The 21,180-nt window shown below is 43.5% G+C and overlaps 1 protein-coding gene across 1 annotated transcript in view; it reads right to left on the bottom strand.

The window, feature by feature from the left end:
- Positions 1 to 6,867: 6,867 nt before the first annotated feature.
- Positions 6,868 to 21,180, bottom strand: part of RIN2 (Ras and Rab interactor 2) — a 252,710-nt gene continuing 238,397 nt past the window's right edge. The window contains exons 10-13 of the mRNA XM_025399242.1: positions 19,281 to 19,586; positions 17,325 to 17,456; positions 12,811 to 12,974; positions 6,868 to 8,700 (exon numbers count right to left, since the gene is read on the bottom strand). Of these exons, the coding sequence (XP_025255027.1) occupies positions 8,377 to 8,700; positions 12,811 to 12,974; positions 17,325 to 17,456; positions 19,281 to 19,586 (926 nt within the window). The 3' untranslated portion in view covers positions 6,868 to 8,376. The remainder of the gene's footprint in view (positions 8,701 to 12,810; positions 12,975 to 17,324; positions 17,457 to 19,280; positions 19,587 to 21,180) is intronic.

The raw sequence follows: 21,180 nt of genomic DNA, 5'->3' as shown, positions 1-21,180 counted from the left end.
GAAAAAAAAAAAAGAAAGAAAAAAGAAAAGAAAAGAAAAACCAATAAGCAGCAATATCAGCATCTTTTTAGAAGTATGGAGATAAATAATGAAGACACAGCTGGAGACGTGGTTTGGGGGAGGAGGTAACAGAAATGGGATTGGGAGGAGGCTCAGGGGCTGCTACCTTCCATTGCAAGTCTTCCAATATTTGGTTTTGAAAACTATGTATTGTGTGTATTTTTAAAAAATCCTCCTTCCCCTAAAAAACATAAGGCAAAATCATGTGAGTAAACTGGTGTCATCTGGAAAAACAAACGAGGGCTCAGGATTGTTCAGAAAGGTTACCTGGAGAAATGGAAGAGTTCTGCGAAATTCACCACACTTTACCTTTGAAATCGTCTGCTGGGGATTCCACAGGAGCTTTTTCCAGCGAAGTTTTAAAGTTTCCTTGCTCACCAAAGAGGTTTTATTAAACACATCTTTGTTTCTCGAAGTTGATGAGTAAAAGGGTCTTATGATTAGTAGATTAGTAGATTCTCAGGGAATGAAATGCCTTTAAAAGGAAGTTGGCTGTTCTTCTTTTTTTTTTTTTTTTGAGATGGAGTTTCGCTCTTGTTGCCCAGTCTAGAGTGCAATGGCGCAATCTCGGCTCACCGCAATCTTCGCCTCCCGGGTTCAAGCGATTCTCCTACCTCAGCCTCCCGAGTAGCTGGTATTACAGGCATGTGCCACCACGACTGGCTAATTTTGTATTTCGAGTAGAAGACGGGGTTTCTCCATGTTGGCCAGGCTGGTCTCAAACTCTTGACCTCAGGTGATCCGCCCACCTCAGCCTCCCAAAGTGCTGGGATTACAGCAGTGAGCTACTGTGGCCAGCTCAGCTGTTCTTTAAGAAAATAAAAAAGCTTATAAATTTCCCATGTCACATGCAGACAATGTGACTAATTAACTGTGCATGACTACATCCGTGCATGCACACACGTGCGTGTGCAAGCAGCTGGCCCAGAGATCCCCCCTCCGCTGCGCCTGTGTGCCCTCACACAGGTGTTAGAGGTGAGAGAAGTCACTTTCCAGCAAAATCATTAAAGTTTGACTTCAGCAATCCCACCTGATTTTCAGAATCTTTTCCCCATGCCCTTCAAGCCCCTTTTCCCTGTCAAAGCAAGAATATAATTGAATATACATAAGGAGGTGAAAACTTGGTTCCTGACATTTGTATGTGAAACCTTTTGTCCATAATGTGGTGATTTTAAACGAAGTTATGCCTTATTCTTAGCAAAACAATTACAAGCTATTTTCTTCTCCTTTCCTGCAGGGTTCTAAGAGCAGCACACCTCCTACATTTGTGTATTTGTATCAGCTGCGCAAATGCCACTGCCCCAAATATACCTTGAACTAATGCTTCTCACGCCAACTCTAATATGCACGTGAATGTTGTTAAAATACAGATTCTGATCCAGCAGGTCTGCCAGGGGTCTGAGATTCTCACAAACTCCCCAAAGATGTGATGCTTCATCCGTGGATTATGGTTTTCACAGCAAAATCCTAAACTATCTGTTCAATGAGAGTTTGCAATTTGTCAGGTCTCATATTTTCATGTGCTAGTAAAAAATACATATATTTTTCTGATTGGTTAATGAGTCTCTAGCATTTTATTGTTCTCTGCAGTTTTTCTTTCAATAGATAATAGATGCATAAGTCTATTCTGCATATGATTGTACATCAATAGGCTGCAGAGAAAAATGGGAGTGAGAAAGATAAAATGGGCGGAAACTGCAATCTGGTAAATAAATGCATTCTCTCTTAATTTGTAGAAGCGGCGAGAAGTCAGAAGCACGCACATCAGAAATAAAGAGAATTAATCACGTCAGCCTCTGTATTCTTCTTGGTAGAGCACCAAGTTTTAAAGAATAGTGCTTTTAAATAATATAAATGTACATATAAATTCTATGTAAATTAGTGAATATGATAAAGTAAAAGGGGAAAAAAGTGGAGGAAAGTTGTTTAAACAATCACTGACTATAATTATGCTTTTACTTAAATAATAATTCCTTTTTGGGAAATACTGTTTTAGACTCTTATGTAGGCAGAGATGGTTCCTCTCAGGATTTCGCTCTGGCAATGACTGGGAAGCTAGCAACACGTCTCTGCAACCTGCCTTGCTCCCTTTGCCTTTCTTGGTGAAAGTCACCCCTGGCTATGGGCCCTGATGATGCTTTTGACCAGCAGGGAATACTGGGGAAAATGAGCTACTCCGAGCTCACACGCACACACCACCATCACTGCCATCACCACCATCAGCAGTAACAGCAGTGAAGTTGGGCCGGGCGCGGTGGTTCACACCTACAATCCCAGCACTTTGGGAGGCCAAGGCGGGTGGATCACGATGTCAGGAGATCGAGACCATCCTGGCTAACACGGTGAAACACCATCTCTACTAAAAATATAAAAAATTAGCCCAGCGTGGTGGTGGGCGCCTGTAGTCCCAGCTGCTGAGGAGGCTGAGGCAGGAGAATGGCGTGAACCCTGGAGGCGGAGCTTGCAGTGAGCCGAGATCACACCACTGCATTCCAGCCTGGGTGACAGAGCAAGACTCTGTCTCAATAAATAAATAAATAAAATAAATAAAGTTAATAACTAGTTTTCACTTTATGTTTGATCTTCCTACATTGAGCAACCTGCCCCAGTACATTTTTCTTAAACCTTTGATACCCATTACTGCCTTTCTTCTGTTTCACGAGAAACTTGCCAGCAGATAATAGCATGAATGGGTAGGCAGAAATAAGCAGTAGGGGTGAAATGCCAAAGCAGTCAATTATCTAATGATCGTAATAAGTAACATTTAACCGTGCTTATGATGTGGTGCCTGGATGTTCTAAGCACTTTGCATGGATTAATTTATGTTTGCCTTACAGCAGCGACTGAAGAGGAAAGATGCTATTTTCATCCTTGGCTAGTAACACATACATATGTTTGATAGGATGCATGTGTCTGTTCCTTTGTAGATGTAACCTGTGAATGTGTTTTTATTTTATATGCACAGACAGTCTTTTTTTTTAACTTTTAAATCAACCCTAGTTGATATGCTAGAACCGCACTCTCCAATATGGTAGCCACCAGCCACATGTGGCTATTGATTATTTGAGACATGGCCAGTGTGAAATGAGATGTGCTGTAGGTGCAAAATGCACACATGACTTTGAAGACAATATAAAAAATAAAAGAATGTAAAATACCTCTTTAATATTTTTGATTAATTGTTGAAATATATTTGAGATATCATGAGCTAAATAAAATTACTAAAATTGATTCTACCTATTTCTTTTTGCTTTTTAAAATTGTGCCCACTAGTAAATGTAAAATTACCTATGTGGCTTGCTTTATATTTCTAAGGGATAGCACCAGGCTAGAAGTACATGTTCCATGGTCCTCTGCCAGCCAAATCAGGTTGAGAATGCATGCTTGGTTAGGTGTCAGTGGCCTTGGTTAGGCAAGGTGTTACTTCTCCCAGGTGTGTTTTTATATTAAAATCCACATTTTGATCTAAACTAGTAGTTTTCACAGCAGAAGCACCTTGGAAGTTTAAAATAAATATGGCTGGCTGGGTTGCCTCTGCAGAGATTCTGATGGTCCGGGCAGCTGGGGCATTAGGAGTTTTAAAAGGCTCCAGGTGACTTCAAGCTGACAGCCAAAACTGAGAGCCACCTATTCAAATGGAACAGCCGACACTGAGTCTTGGTGACCAACAGTGTGGGCGGGTGATGTTTGCAGTGGGGCCAGGTTCACACTTTTTGAGTCTCTCGTTGGAACTACAGAAACAAACTGTGGAAAGGATCAGAGCCTGCTTTTTGGCAAGGAGCCTTGGAATAGAGTTAAGAGCACCCTCAAATCTATGGTATGAGGGAAAACCCAGCCCACAGAATCATGGTGGGGAAATGGGAAGAAAGGGAAGCAATGGAGCTAATTATGTGTAGTGATATTTTCCCCAGGAAACCGAAGACGGGTTACAAAGGTGAAGGCTGTCTAGGAGCTCCTCCCTGGTCACCCGTGGCCCTCAGGTTCCAAGCCCCTCTTCACAGGCCGCAGGATCTAACCAGCCCCATTCCCCAGCAGTGAGAAATGAGGGTTGGCTATAGTAGTTCTAATGTGTGCACTCAAAGGAAATACTCAGATTCATTAATGTAATGATATTCTAAGTGTCTTATATAGAGCTTCAGAATTCTGGCAAATTCGACTTTTAAATGGGAGAATTTGTATTAGACTCGAGATAAGAAACTCCTCCCCCACCCCCACCCCCAACTGCCTCACTCCAGTTGAAGCTTCTCCAGGGAGGTTTCTGAGGGGAGGCCTTGGTTACACTTTCTCAACTATTTGGGAAGCTGAGGGGGTAGATCCCTTGAGTTCAGGAGTTTGAGACTAGCCTGGGCAACATAGTGAGACCTCATCTCTGCAAAAAATAAACAAAAATTAGCTGGGCATGGTGGTGCACGCCTGTAGTCATAGCTAGTCAGGAGGCTGAGGTAGGAGGATTGTGCTTGAGACCAGGAAGTTGAGGCTGCAGTGAGCCAAGATAGCACCACTGCATTTCATTTCAGCTTGAGTGACAGTCACACCTTGTCTCAAAAAAAAAAAAAAAAAAAAAAGGTTATATGCCCACACCTTTCGGAATAATTATTTTTTTAACTTCCCATACCTACGTTTCTTGCAAAGCTAGTATCCATGTGGGAAAGGTTTGTGCCAGCTGCCACCATTTTTGATGTTGGAGTAAAATTGATCTTTTTCTAATCAGAACCTGTTTCTTGAGAAAAATGCCAGATGTTTTCCTCCTCCCTCCCTCTCTGCATTCTTTTTTTTCTTTTTCTTTTCTTTTCTTTTTTTTTTTTTTTTTGAGACTGAGTCTTGCACTATTGCCCGGGCTAGAGTGCAGTGGCGTGATCTCGGCTGTCTGCAACCTCCGCCTCCTGGGTTCAAGGGATTCTCCTGCCTCAGCTTCCCGAGTAGCTGGGATTACAGGTGCCTGCCACCATGCCTGGCTAATTTTTGTATTTTTAGTAGAGACAGGGTTTCACCATGTTGGCCAGGCTAGTCTTGAACTCCTGACCTCAAGTGATTCACCCGCCTTGGCCTCCCAAAGTGCTGGGATTACAGGCGTGAGCCACCGTGCCCAGCCCCTCTCTGCCTTCTTTACTTCCTTTCCTTATCACCTATTTAGGATTTCGCAATGTTAGGTGATTTCTTTTCCATATTTCCAACTGAATTAGAGTTAACTAAATGACAAAAAGTACTTTTGGTCTCAAATTCATCATCATGAAAATGGGCCGAAAACATGAGGACACTTAGAATTTTACTATCAGATACTGCCAGATGATTAAGACACCTGTATTCCACACACACTGTGCCCTTCTGAGTCCTTCTTGCGCTGTTTCTATTTCTCTCAGATTGCTGGCAAGTGACCAGGTGTGACTAGGTGTGACCAGGCATGACCAGGCGTTAAAGAAGTGCTCCTTCATTTCAAGTCTCTTAAAGATGAAGGTAACAGCTCCCCAATGAGGATGGAACCGCATTTGTGAATGGAAGCACTCATAGCTGGGTTTCCTGTACTTTGTATTTTCTTATAGATCTAAAGTTGTAACTTCCACATAATATGAACTACTTCAACAGTTTCTATTTCTATTCTATGTCCCTGGGGAGTGGGGGTGGTGCTAGAGTGAAAGGATTTGGCAGTGCGTGCAACATAAAAAAAAAAAAAAAAAAAATCCCTTCCTTTGGCCGGCATTCAACTTTTATAACATGTTTTTATTTTTACTTTTTTTGGGGGAAAGACAGGGTTGCTCTGTCGTCCAGGCTGCAATGCAGTGGTGTGATCGTAGCTCAATGCAGCCTCCAATTCCTGGGCTCAAGCGATCCTCCCACCTCAGCTATAATGTATTTTTAAATTTGGAAATGCATTCTCCTATTCCTCCACCCAGCGTTATATTTTTACTCTCCTCTTATTCCCTCCAACCTTCACCCAAGTCTGTTTCCTGGCAATTTGAGAAGTGAGAAATGCCTGCGTGGGGGAAAAAGTGGAGGCACATGTTGTGTTGTAATTTTAACAGGGAAGCATTGCCCAATGACAAAACCAGGGACTGTCTTGTGATGTCGCTTTCTGCCCACGCTACCTTTTCCTCTTCTGAGCTCGCTCTCATCCCGCAGAAGGCTGCAAGGCTGCCTCGCATGCAGAGGCTGTGACCTGCTTTAAATCAACAAAGCATGATGATCTTAGTTTGAAGAGTGGGGAGGACAACCATATGGATTGAGCTGTCAACTTTTAGTTCGTTGTAAATATCAAAAGCAGGCAGCCCATTCAGTCCTCATTCTGATCTTTACGGATCTCTCCCAGTGATGAGTTAGAAACCCTTTTAAACTCAAGTTTTCCTTCCTTCAGCCAGGAAGGATTTATTGAGCACTTACTATTAATATATGCCAGGCACCGTTCCAAGCATGGGGAGTATAGCAGCGAGGAGACCAAGCCTCTGACTGTCAATTTTGAAACAGCACTGAACTTTCAACCAGGGCATTGCAGAGGCTGCGTGAGGACAGGGTGGGGCTGTCTGCAGGGCCCCAGCTAACTCCATGTTCAAATTACCTGTGATTTTCTCTAAGTCCAACCGAGCCAAGTACTGTACTAGATAACAATGGAAACACTTTCAGGGGGAGGATGATCTTTTCCTTCTGCTCCTTAACTTTTGCCCCATATCAGGAGGAGCTTCTGAGAAATGTGAGCTTTTCTGCTTAGCCCCCCAATACATCGTCTAACCACAAACCCTGGCTCGTATTTCATCTGTCCATGACACTGTGTGGTGCATGAATATATTCTTACTCTAAAGAAAAAAAAAAACCAAAGGATATTTCAAAAATTATTTTCACACATGATTATCATACAGTATTACAATGTATTATGTGCAAAATTCCATTTAAAAAATCATTTACAAAAGTACAACACAGTATGTGCTGAGGGTTCTAGTTCAACAAAAGCCAAGGCTAAAAAAGGTACAAGGTACAAAGCCAACCAAATTAGATGACTATGCATCTTTACACAGTACAATAACATGTTTTTGTAACTACCTGTGTTACATGGATACAAGACCCTCATAGTTTGTGCACCTGCAAGCTGGTTTTATTTAACGTAAGTTTAACTTCACTGCAGGTTCTGATAATGTAGATTTTGTGTGTGTGTGTGTGCATTTTCGAATTCTCCATTATACAGCATCTTATTTAACTCAACAAAAGCCACATTATACATTACTTGGTTTCTGGTCCCAATAATTTGATGCTGTTAGTTTTAATTTCGATGGAAAAGGGAGAAAAAGTGTTCTTCTTGATTTTTATTTTTCTCAAGGGGCTTTCAAAATTGTTTCTAAAAGCAAATCACACATGGAATAGATTTTGCCAAACCTCATTGCATATTTACAGTATTTTAAGCGTAGGTGGTTCCTTCTATCTCTTTTTCTACATCTTTCGAAGAGCCTGAACCAGCAGACTGCACTCCTCAGTCCTTTGTTAGAGTCCGTATTTCTCTCTCTACCTCTCGCTACATTCATTTCTCTCCTTATTCTCAGCATCATTTGTTTAAAAAACAAAACAGCAAAACACCACTAAACGTGAACAAGAGAACAGTACATCCGATTTCCAAAGGCATTCTGTGGCCAGTGTCAGGAATACGTTGCTTTAAGAAATCCAGCAGTCTCTCCCCACAAAACATCCAGTTACAGAAGAGAGACTTTAAAAATGCAATACTCTCAAATCCAGCAAGAGATTTATTTTTGAATATTAAATGTTAAAATCACATGCATAATTATAGAATATTTTAAAGTTACAAAAATATTTTAAAAACCAATCCTGACAGTTTACCTGCAACTGCTATAAAAATTTCTATGAAATATATAAAAACATGAAGGCTCTTTGTAAAAAAAAAAAAAAAAAAAAAAAAGGAAAAAGGAAGGCAGGACGGGATGAGGCCATCCACAGGAGTGAGAATCACCTGACGCACTGCATCGCAAACATCTGCTGTTGAATTCAAAAGAACTTGTATCTGAAGTGTTTCTTCTGCACATATACATACATGTAAGCCAACCTAGAACCTGACTGGGGGTAGGTAGCAAACAATCTCAGGACACTTCAACCATCAAATGCAATTCTCCATTGCCAAAAGGGAATCCTACTGTTTCACGAACCTCAGCTACCTTGCGTGGCTAAAGTTGCCCTTGGCTGAGTTGGCCTGTGGATGGCTTAGTCACTAAACGGAGGGGTCCCCGAGGAGGTGACTGCTTTTCAAGCTCAAGCACATAGAAGCCAGAAGGCAAGGCTTCCAGCTCCCCTTTGGATGCACCACTGGGAAGTCCTGCCTCTCTTCTAGGAGGTGGTGAGGTCATCTTCTCCGTTCTGGAAAATGACGCCGTAAGGATCGTTCTTGATGCGTTTGTAGACAAAGTGGAAGATGTGGGGCTGTGGTCGACTGTGCAGCTCTGCCTTGATTTTTTGAGGGTAAGTGTCCTCTGCCAGCTGCTGCCATGTCTCGTCAACGAAGAGAAAGAGGCTGTACTCCTCAGGGTCCCCCACCTTGAACTTCTCAGCGCAGATCTGACACACATCCTCGGTGGTGATATAAGGTCTCACAAGGAGCGTCTTTCCTGTGCAACCACTGTTGACCTCCTGAAATGCAACTCGGAGGTAATTCTGCAAGTGGAAGAGGAATGTTGAGACAGTCAGAAGAGAAAAACTAGATAGTGAGCATGATGGGGGACCGAGTGGGGCGCGGTGACTGTGAGCCACTTCCAGGCCCTGTCTTGTCATAATGCCCAATGTCAGGCCATGAGGCTTCGAATGACAAGGAAAGAGGCTGATCTGACTTTGGACAGTGGCGAGGATAACTACATGATTCATTGCAACTATAAGAAGCAGGAAGTCCAGGCAGCCCTGGTTCTGATCTGTCCATTTCCCTCATAAAGTCTGCTTAAGAAACCCCTGCTTAAGAGTGTGAACCACATCCAATGCTGGGTTTCTTCCCAGCTTGAAAAATAAACCAAATAGCACAAGAGTATGAAGGAAGTCAGCAGGAAGAGATTTAAAATATCTACACACAACAGCACGCACAGTGCTCACATTTTGTTTTTTTCTGTTCCTTTCAAGAGATGAGATCTCACTATGTTCCCCAGGTGGGACTCATACTGCTGGGCTCAAGTGATCCTCCTGCCTCAGCCTCCTGAGTAGCTAAGTCTACAGGTGCATGCCACTGTACCTGGCTTGTGCTCACTTTTGACACACTTTTTAAATAAATCCTAATCAAGGGCAATAATTTAGGTTGAATCACACACATACAAAAAACATGCTGACATTTGACTATTTTTTATCTCCCCCAAATGGTGATTTCAGGTAGCTCAGTCTAATACAAGGCTCCTAGTGGCTCTGGGCACAATGTGGAAAAAGTCAGAAGGAAAAGAACGTTGATTTTGCCAACTTTTGCAGATGGAGGTGATTACACGCAAGGTGGTGCTGCAGGGAATTAAACAAAGACATTTGCAGGCTCAGGCGCTGCCATCATGCCAGGTACATACTATCATGAAATATGTAAACCTGTGGTCTTACAAGATACAAAGCCCAGACCAGGCATAAAGAATCTTAAACTCACATCAGGCTCTCCTAGATTTTGTGACCCCAGATAGCTTTGCTGCTGTTTCCTTAAGAGTGGCATTATCAGATGAAATCTAGAATACCCAGTGAAATTTGAGTTTCATCTCGAAAACAAATACATTTTATTCTTCTAAATCTGGCAACCCTGCTCGGCAGTGAAGGGAAGGAGGGCTCTCTGCCCAGGTGCCTGCATGGTCACCACGAGGGTTTCCTGGGATAATGGAAGGGGAAGCTCTCGGGAAGGACAGTGAGCTCTGCACATGTCAGATATGTTTCATATCTGCTTCCAGTGGGGACTTTTGCTAGCCCAGTGACTTTGCAGGAGAGGTGAGCTAGTGGGAGGTGCCCAGGTTGACACTGATACTCTTTGAACCTTTTTTTTTTTTTTTAAGAGACAGGGTCTACATGATCCCTGTTTGACTAGTGCAGAAACTGAGGCACAGAGAGGCTAAGTAACTTGCCCAAAGCCACACAGCTAGGACATGGCAGAGGCAGCCCCACCACCTTGACCACTAAGATGTACTGCCTCTTCCCATGTGAGAAGACCTCTGTGCCTGTGACCTCTGATTCAGGGGTTTCCGATGGAGCTTTGGGTCTGAGGTTTTGCTTTGACCCCCGAGCCGAGTGCTGAGCATTTCCTTCTTTGGTTACACTCTGAGAAGGCATGCACCTCCAAAGTGAGCAGGGTCAATGAAGGCAGGAGGGGGCGGCTGCAGAAGAAGGCAGCTCCACGGTGTCTGGGGGTCTCCAGGTGAAGAGGTGGAGGAGGAAGTGTGTGTTGGCAGGTGAGGGCAAAGGAACAATGAACTTTTCTCACTTCCCCTGTTCTGCCTCAGGCAGCCCCTCCCTGGATGGCTGTATAATGACACCCCAGGGGTCTGCAAACACTGAGTGGTACAGGGACCTTCTTAGTGCAACAGGGTGGGGAGAGTGCAGCACGTGTATTCTCATTCTTTAGGTTTATGTGCTTGAGAAGGAATTTCTGAGAATACTGAAATCTTGGAGAAGAACGAGCTGATCTTGGCTTTCAAAGATGGGCTTGCCTTGTTTTTATTTGTTTTTGAGAAAGGGTCTTATTCTGCTGCCCAGGCTGGAGCGCAGTGGTGTGATCATGGCTCACTGTTGCCTCAAACTCCTGGGCTCGACAGATCCTCCCACCTTAGCCTCCTGAGTAGCTGGGACTGCAGGTGTGTACCACTACACTGACTAACTTGAAAATTTTTGTTGTTGTTGTTTTGTAGAGAAGGGGGTCTCACTTTGTTGCCAAGGCTGGTCTCCAACTCCTGGCCTCAAGCGATCTTCCTGCCTCAGCCTGTGAGGCGCTGGGATTACAGGTGTGAGCCACCTCATCTGACCCTCTATTTTCAGAGCTCTTATAAAAGAAAAAAAAAAAAAAAAGGCCAGGCGCAGTGGCTCACGCCTGTAATCCCAGCACTTCGGGAAGCTGAGGCAAGTGAATCAGTTTGAGGCCAGGAGTTTGAGTCCAGCCTGGCCACCAGGGTGAAATCCGTCTCTACTACAAATACAAAATAAATTAGCCGGCTGTGGTGGTGAGCTCCTGTAGTCCCAGTTACTCTGGAGGCTGAGGCAGGAGAATCGTTTGAACCTGGGAGGTAGAGGTTGCAGTGAGCAGAGCTCGTGCCACCACTGCACTCCAGCCTGGGTGAGTGAGACTCCACCTAAAAAAAAAAAAAAAAAAAAAAGCAGGTGAATCTGGACATGTAGGCAAATCTGTCCTGCTTTCCAGATCCCTGCTTGGAAACTCATCATGAGGAACATAGAAACAAACCATAGGCAAATGTTATCATTTAATTTAAAACCTTCAAAATATTATTTGAAGACACTTGCCAACTCACTTGTTATTTCATAAATAATGAGCAAATCAGGAATTGTGTTAGCTAAGGATTTCTTTTTTTCTTTTTTCTTCTTTTTTTTTTTTTTTGAGACGGAGTCTTGCTCTGTCGCCCAGGCTGGAGTGCAGTGGCACGATCTCCACTCACTGCAAGCTCCGCCTCCCAGGTTCACGCCATTCTCCTGCCTCAGCTTCCTGAGTAGTTGGGACTACAGGTGCCCGCCACCACACTTGTCTAGTTTTTTGTATTTTTAGTAGAGACGGGGCTTCACCGTGTTAGCCAGGGTGGTCTCAATCTCCCGACCTTGTGATCCGCCAGTCTCCGCATCCCAAAGTGCTGGGATTACAGGCGTGAGCCACCCACGCCTGGCCTCTTTTTTTCTTTTTTGAGATTAAGTCTCACTCTGTCGCGTAGGCTGGAGTGCAGTTATGCGATCTCGGCTCACTGCAACCTCCGCCTCCTGGGTTCAAGCAATTCTGCTGCCTCAGCCTCCCAAGTAGCTGGGATTACAGGTGCCTGCCACCACACCCAGCTAATTTTTATATTTTTAGTAGACACAGGGTTTCACCATGTTGGCCTGGCTGGTCTCGAACTCCTGACCTCAGGTGATCTGCCCGACTTGGCCTCCCAAAGTGCTGGGATTACAGGCGTGAGCCCTGATGCCTGGCCTTGGGTAAAGATTTCTATAGCCCTCACCCACCTCTCCATTCTAAGAAACAAGCTCATTGGGAATCCTACGTTCCCAAGCAGCAGCTCATGGTCAGGAAAAACCCTGGCCAGGGAACCTGAGCAGGACTCGCTCAGATGCTTGCCTGGTCACTCTGCGCTGTGGACGGCTGCCATAGCTGCTGCTGCTGCTGCTGAGATTCTGGGGTCTTCTGTTTTGGAGAGCAGGCGAGTGAAAAGGGAAGGAGACATCACTGTTCCTCTCCCTTTTCCCAAAGAGAAACTAGGCCAATTGCATCGCGTAACACAGCGGCTGTTTCCTGATGAAACAAAATCTCCAACGCCTGTGCCAAATGCTTCCTCCTCCTTTTTGACTTATCGTCTGCTTGTTTGGGCAGAAATCCTGCCTTCATTCAACTTGGTTTTCTTAAGGACAGCAAACCTTGGGCCAAATATCCCATGCATATATAAATGTAAAGAAAACAGAGCCATGTAACAAGGCCAGAGGGTGGTTTGAGATATCCCCTTCCTGCCAAATAATTCAACACAGTGGGGACCTCTGAGCTGGGATGTGCTGGGTGAGCCAGCTCTGCATTCCTGGAGGACGAAGGAAGCAAAGCGGGGGCCAGCTGCACACCTGGAAGTCGTCCACAGAGGGGATGGTCCGGTTGGTGGTTCTCCGTTTGTGCCACTGCCTCAGGGTGTCTCTGGTTTCTGAGCTGAGCAGTCGCGCTGCTTGTTCTTCTTGGAAATTCTTTATCAGAGAAAGTGCTCCGTATGCGCTTGTCAAGTAATAGCCTCCTGAAAAGAGCAGAAAGAGTGGGTCCTCTCAGTGCCAACCTCCGCTCACAGGTGATAACGGGATGCCAGCGTTAGAGGGCATGTTTTGCATTTTTAGTATTTCTTCAACATGCATTTCCTGTAGGATCACAGAGGCCCACATCCAAGAGCATGGCACTCACTCCTCCATCCATCCCTTCACACAGCCATCCCGCAGAGATTTATGGAGTGACCCAGGCCTGGGAGGGGCCGGGGGAACACAGACAAGCCAGGCTGACAAGGTTCCTGTTTCCACTGATGGGATTTCCATTCTAGTGCGTAAGACTGACCAAGCCTCTAAAGTGTTTTTGTTGTTGTTGTTGTTTTTGAGATGGAATCTCGCTTCGTCACCTAAGCTGGAGTGCAGTGGCACAATCTCAGCTCACTGCAACCTCCGCCTCCCAGGTTCAAGCAACCCTCCCACCTCAGCCTCCTGAATGGCTGGAATTAAAGGCAGGCGCCACCATGCTTGGCTAATTTTTGTATTTTTAGTAGAGATGGGGTTTCACTATTTTGGCCAGGCTGGTGTCGAACCCTGGCCTCAACTGATCCACCCATCCCGGCCTCTCAAAGTGCTGAGATTACATGAGCCACCATGCCTGGCCAAAATTATTAAAGTGCAATTGTGAAAAACGTTTGCTAGAAATGGTTGGGGTATTAAGGCCTGACAGGGTGGTTGGGGGAAAGTCAGGCTTGTGAGACAATCCAAGGCCAGAATCCCCTCCATCAATCAGTCCAGACTCGTGGCAACACTTGCTTTTGGCTTTTTCTTTTAGTAGTTGATATTTTCTATCTCTGATAAACAAGAATTTGGTTCTTAAAAAAAGTAAAAAAAAAAAAAAAAAAAGCAAAATGAATATTTTCTAAATTAAGTATACTATACACTTTGAAAGAACTGTTCGCAAAAATGTGGGTACTTCAAAAATAATTTCTCTCTCCTGGTTCCCTTTCTTCTTTGGGACTAACGTGACATCTGGCACTTAGGATAAAATAATTTACAGGAAAGGGATGCTCCTGTGATGGTGCATTTAGGAATGATCTCTTATGTTCCTGAGGAGTGTAAAAGGGCTGACGACCCTGTAAGATGCGTATGTATTCCTTCATAGTTTTTGTTGTAACATATGATTAGGTGCCTGGGGAGGAACTTACGGTCTCTGCGCTGAAGAGCCACTAGGGGTCGCCCTGAATGTTTACTAAAAATTCCCTAACTGGGCACAGCACATTTCACATGTAGAGACATTCTTTGTCAAAATACCCACTGAATCTCTACTGCGAGCCACAGCTACAGAGGAGAAAGTAGGTTTGTAAGAAATAGAATCTGAGTCCTCACTCTCCAAAAGTTTATGAATGTGTGTTTTTTTTGTTTGTCTGTTTAAAAAAAAAAAGACACTGGTAATTTACGCCTGCAGGGACCAGAAGTTGGTGTGGTGAAATGAGTTTTGTGCAGAAGTGTCACCGTTAGGGCCAAAGTATTTAACTGTTCATGTGAGACCCTGCGGAAGCCTCTCTCTGGTCAATAAGTGGCAATATGCAAGATGGCAACTGTCCCCTCCATGTGGATCAGGAGCCGCACGCCCTGCAAACTTGTGCTGGACATGAACTCGAGAAAGAAAGACACCCTTCTTGTTTTCAAGTTGCAGATAAAGACTTGAGGTTATTTTTTCCTACAGTATAATCTGGGTCACCCTGAGCCATGCGCTTTCCCTTGATCACATGTCAAGCTTTCTGTGTATAGAGCAATCTGAAAGGTTTTCCAGACCTTGCCACCTACAGTATAATCACCCTAGTTAAGAGTTTTGAATTGTTGATCTTTACCAAATATTTGCCCCACAAACAAATCAGCAGGTGACTGTGTGTGAAACTCAGTAATCCAGAATACAGATGCTACATGAAGAATTTCAGGAGAAATCAGCATGAATGTAAGTATTCGGGAAAGGCTGTATGGAGGGTCAGGATTTGAGCAAGGACTTGGAGAACTGTTACAATCTTTGTGCGGGTGGTGGGGGGCTCCTTTGGACTTCAAATTTTAGACTCCCTAGCTCTCATCTGTTCAGGACACTAAGGAGAAAACTCAAATGCTGGAAGCACAAAATTGACCACACTTTGAAACATGTGGATGCAATTAGAGAAGGTTTTAAATTTCAGCAAAACTATAACCCTACCACAAGAGCTGTGCAATTCTAAGGGATTCTATGACGCCTTTTTGGTAAATGAGAATACCTGCTTAAACAGCAGAAAACAGACGTGGCTGCTACCCCGCAAACCAAAGAGGACTTTGGGCAGGCACGGAAAAGTCCAATCTGTATTTTTGCCACTGCTCAGTAGCCTCTTCCTCCCAGGCTGCATAGCTTCAGTTCGATGCTACGTAGGCCTGGTCTGTGATCACAGCCAACCTGACTAGGCTGCCTGCTCTCCCAAGGAAGGCAGCCAAGAAGCCCCAGACACGGTTAAGTGGAAGCAGGCTCTATTTAAGTGCGAGCTCACCAGCCGCTTTGTGTCCTTACTAGTTGTGCCCTTGTCTTTCTTGTGGGATTCGTGGAGGAGATGACAGCCACCTGTCCATTGGTCATCAACACAGGGCCTTGCCCTGGGCCAATCTGGGAAAGGGGCAGGAAGTAGCTGTCTCTATCCTTGGGCCACAAGATATAAGCAAATGTTTGTCCTGAGTGCACATTGTCAGTAACAGAATCGACTTTCTAAGTGAAACCGGCATGTCTTTTTCCCCAAAGCCCTAAGAGCTCTACATACTTATTACTAGAATTAAACATGATTGAAGCTTGAAAAAGAACAACCCAACCCCAAACTGTATTAATAACAAACATTACAGTGGAAGGAAGGAAAGCATGCCATGTAGACTAACATGCTTCTCTTGGTCCCTGGGCAAAACCACATGTTTGGCCTTGTCCTGTCTAATCCCAGGGCAGAGCAGGCAAGAAAAGCTCCAGGGAGGGCCTCAGAGGCTCATCAGGGAGTGTCTGGTTCCATGGTTAGGAATATTAATGAGGGGACAGAAGAGGCTAAAGGGTGAAAGAATGAAAGAGGCCCATTCATACCTGCCTGGGATGGGGAACAGGAGGAGAGAGATTCATCCCACATTCTGAGTCAGCACTACCCATGGCCACGTGGGAAGGGCATAATTGGGCTCCAGGGAGGGCGGTCTCTCCGACAGAAAAAATAGGACTGAAGAGACTAAGGGGCACATTCTGGGGTGGTAAAAATGCACTTCATTCCCTCCAGGGAAAACGCTGGGATGACTCATTCCTTAGGGAATCCTGTCAGAGATGGACCTTTCCACTCAAGCCCAGACTGAAACTCATCGGAAAACAACAACAACAACAACAACAACAACAAAAACCCCATAACAATCCCCCCTAGGGCTTGTCTGGGTTTTTATCTGGATATATTAAAATGGATTAAGAGGATTCACAGTGCACAGGCCCTGATTTGTTCTCCTTTAAAAAGATAAGCTCACACAGAGTCCCAGTTACGTCTGCTTTTCAAGGCTGTGCACTAGTGTGCCAAACATCCTAATCATTTCCATGGTAAAATACCTAAGCTATGTGTAAGGAGAAGGAATTTCTGCTAAGACATGTTGGGGTTAGGCAGACATAAGAAGAAGGAACCCGACTGCCAAGGTAAATTGAGAGCAAACTGCACGGATTCCACACCCCTGTGTTTTTATTATAAAAATGAAAAGATACTTAAAAAAAAAAAAACTTTAAAAAAAAATACTGTTTTTACCTTAAAAGTGAAATTTTAAAAAATAAAAACAAAGCCAAGCTTTTACCCATTTCACTAATATAAGAGCAGGTTATTTTTCTGGCAATGGAAATATCCTCAACAAAAGTTTATAATTTTCTCTTGGAGTCAAAGAAACCATTTCTTCAAAAAAAAAATGGCATTTATTCTACTGAACGTAGTTTTTTTTATTGCCATTAAGCAATCTTAGTGAAGCATAGTTAAGATGGGGTTATATTTTTTCTTTGTGTTTTTCCTGGCTTTTCCAAATTTTCTACCATGAGTATGTATTACCTTTGCAATCAGAAAAAGCTTAGTACACTCTTTTAAATTAAAAAAAAATTCAGTTAACACTTAAGATGTCAAAAAAAGCACCCAAGTAACTGCTTAATGGGTGCAGAATTTTATTTTAGGGTGAGGAAAATAGTTTGATGCTAAATAAAGGTGGAGAATGCATGACATTGTGAATATACCAAATGCCACTGAATTATTCACTGTAAAATGATTAATGTTGTTACATGAATTTCATCTCAATTTTTAAAAAATGAAAAAAAATAGCACCCAGTTCCTTCAACTTTTCTCAAAAGCAGTTACCTTCTCCATGTAACAGCGATGGGTCTAGGAGCTCCATCATGTACTCGATTTCAGTGTCCAATTCAAGCATGTCACACTGGGCTATGACATAGGTCAGGACTGGCAAGAAGTCATCAGCGCCATACATCCTCCCTGAGAGTAGGAAGAAAGAACGAGATGGAATGTTTTACCAACTTTTCTTTCTTTCACATCCTACTTGCTGCTTTTATTAGACGGCAAGGAGTCATTCTGGGGGACTGTGCTATTTATAAACAGAGGTGGGTGTTTCTGGAATCCTATGTAGCCTGTGACCCTCCCAGCTGCTAATGTTAGAGACCAGCCCTTACAGTTTCAGAATGAATGTCTATGAACCAATGAACACATTACAGATTTTCTCTCCACTTTTACAATTTGTATAAAATTATATGATAGAACAGAATGCTCGTTAAAATATTTTAATTTTCAGCAAACAATAAATAATATTGTAAAACACAAAATATTTACTTATGCTAATTCTTTGTGTCTTATTTCCTGTTTCTTGCTGTGCACATTATTCACAAACATAATGACAAGGCCAAACTCAAACCAGGAATAAGCCAACTTTGCTCTGTATTTAATGTGAGCACACAGTTAATTCGGTATATGTTGAATATACACATTGATCAATAGAAATATATGGCAAAAAGTGTTAGTCTTTACTTCTAGTTTTCTTTACATCAGTGGTTCTCAACTGGAGATGGTTTTGTCCTCCAGGGGATATCTGGCACTGTCTGAAGACATTTTTCATTGACATAACTGGAGGGTGGGGATGCAGATGACATCTGGGATGCTGCTAAGCTTCCTACAGGAAGCAGGACAGCCCCTGATTAGAAGATTAGAAGAATTATTCTGTCTACATCAAGTCTTTAGTGTGTGTGTTGAGAAACTGTGCTTCAGAAAAGCAAAATCCCGTGCAGATTATTATTTGGGGAATTTTTATAAATGACTGTGAACTATAGAAAATATGTTTCCTATATGTGAAATATGCTTGCGAACTTAGGAGGTGATGTTCACATGCTATCATTACCAGGCCCAGGAGCTCATATTTTAACATCTTCACTCAACAATTCCCAAAGTGCACACACATTCCTGTCTACTCAAGCAGTGGTTAATAGAGCCTGTGTTTTCTCTCTGCTGCTTCTTCATTAAGCAATTTCACTCAGAAGAAAAGTTCGTAATCGTCCTCGGAATTACAATAAGCTTACTGAAGACCTGGGACAATGCAAGGCTCCATCACTATCCATGATTCATGGTTACCCCTGCATCTACAGGAAGCAGCAGGGCTAAATCCGAGGGCTGGCTTTCCAAGTTTGTAACTCTTTGGTGAATTTCAATTATATTGATTCGGCTTGTAGCAAAGAAGGGCTAGCCAATGAAACGGCTCTAATGAGGCCTCATTATGACTGAATGCTCCGAGTTCCTTTCACATACTATCGGTCATTGACACAAACCCTCATTGGCCAAAATGTTGTAATGATACTCGCTGATATTTCCATTGCACTTGGGGCTATGTGTGAGCTGTCTCAGCTGATCCCCACCTTACGAAAGAAAGGGTGACATCCAGCTAAAGACGCAGAAAACTATAGCGTGCAAGGTTGACTAAGGGGACCAAAGTCCCTCAGTTAATTTTCTTCTTCTTGGAGGGAAGATTTGAACTCAGACTCCAGAGACTGAATTTGTAACCATACTCTGAACTAAATCTTTACTTAAATCGGCCAGGTACAAAAATCTTGTTGCCCTCATCTGCTTACATTTTAATCTGTTGCATGCGGCTAATTTGCCAGATATCAGAGAATCACTTGTAGTTTTGTAAGGCACTTGGTGAAATCAAGAGACCAAAGGGAGGAGAAATTGGGAATCAGAAAGCCTGACAGGAGACAGGCCTGTCTCTGGCCCGGGAGGGAAGCGACATGGAGCCTGGGCTTCCAGCGGCCTCACCTGAGTTGTTCTCCATGACCGTGTAAATGAGCTTGCAGACCCGCAGCAGCAGCATGACCTTCTTTTCTGGTGAATACATCTTCTGCATGGTCATAAACTTGACTTTGATTTTCTCCACATCCACAAAATCAGGGGTCGGGGCGAAGACCCCCAGCTCCTGCGGATTCCTCTGCCGCACAAGCTGCAGGTTCTCCTTGAGTTGCTTCCATGAGCCGTCGGCCATGTGAAAGTCCTTCAGCATGGCCTCCACGTGCCCCTTGAGAGGCTTCAAGATGCACTTGTGCATGGCTTTTTCCAGCACCACATCTGCCAAAGAAAGTGTAGCTACTATGACCATTGTCTGAAGAAAGAAGAAATGCAACATCTGCTTTCTTATAATGGACGTCTGCAACTCTATGCATTCACTGCAGGCACACAAGTTGTACACCTTAACATCCAACCAACAGACAACACCAAGCAGCACCATGACTCACAGGTTAACATTTTTTTTCTGAAAAGCCGGGAAGACCTAATCTTCCCCAATGATGTATAACTTGCATATAACCAATACAATGAAATATACTTGTTTTAATTACTTTCATGCCCTATCCCTATAAGTACAGGCAAATATGCTAGAAGACATTCTTTTGACCTAGTCCTTCAACTGGTCATCCAGTTAACAGGAGAGCAAAGATGTTATCTTAAAGGAAGGATTTTCTAATAATGAGGGTTCAACATCTCTTAGAATACTTTCTGAGGAGGGCCTGGCGTGGTGGCTCACATCCGTAATCCCAGCAATTTGGGAGGCTGAGGCAGGCAGATCATTTGAGGTCAGGAGTTGGAGACCAGCCTGATCGACATGGTGAAACCCCATCTCTACTAAAAATACAAAAAAATTAGCTGGGCGTGGTGGTGCATGCCTGTAGTCCCAGCTACTGGGGAGGTTGAGGCAGGAGAATTGTTTGAACCCAAGAGGAGGAGGAGCCAAGATTGTGCCACTGCACTCCAACCTGGGCGACAGAGTGATACTCCATCTAAAAAAAAAAAAAAAAAGATATTTTCTGAGGAAGCAGATCCACCTAAATATAATATGTGATCTTGGATCAGATTCTGGACTAAAAAATTCTTCATTTGCTGTAAAGGACATTAGTAGGGCATTGAATACAGCCTGCAGACTAGGTTATAGTGCTAACAAGGCATCAGTGTTAATTTTCTAGGTCTGATAATTACACTGTAGTTATTAAACAGGAATAGCCTTGTTTTTAGGAAATATGCATTGAAGTATTTAGGGATAAAGGGATACAATGTCTGCAACTTGAATGGTTCAGAAAAAATGAGAGAGAGAGTGTGTGCATGTATTTGTGTGCACGTATGTGTACGTGCGTATATGTGTGCCTGTATGTGTGTGTGTGAACAGGGAGAAAGAAGAATGAGGCAGATGTGGCAAAGTGCTAACATTTGGGAATCTGAGTGAAGGGTAGATATTTCTTTATGCTATTTTTGCAACTTTCCTGGAAGTCTGAGATGATTTCAAAATTAAAAGTTAAAAATGTGTGAAATGTGTTTCTGTTCCGAGTTAGGAAACACCTTTGGGTGTGGGAGGCGTTATTCTTCCCTCCTTCTTTGAATGGTTGCCCAGTGGAGTAGCTTTCTTGGCTAATACCAAAATGACCAGTACCATAAATCCAGAGATGTGGGCTGAAGACTATTTATATAACAATAACTCCTCTGCTTTGTCAATAGCAGCTTTTTGATCTCACATGTTTGCACATTCTCATCTAAGCCCCCTGGGTTCTACTGCAGCATCTACACATAAAATCATGACTCCTTAATTTGATTCCATTTGGGAAGCCAATGGATCCACTTACATATGAGATTAGAAATAGTTAAGTTAGGCCGGGCATGGCGAATCATGCCTGTA

The sequence above is a fragment of the Theropithecus gelada genome, chromosome 10 (genome assembly GCF_003255815.1).
Source record: "Theropithecus gelada isolate Dixy chromosome 10, Tgel_1.0, whole genome shotgun sequence".
In the NCBI taxonomy this organism is placed as follows: domain Eukaryota; kingdom Metazoa; phylum Chordata; class Mammalia; order Primates; family Cercopithecidae; genus Theropithecus; species Theropithecus gelada.
This window is presented reverse-complemented; position numbering and strand designations above follow the sequence as displayed.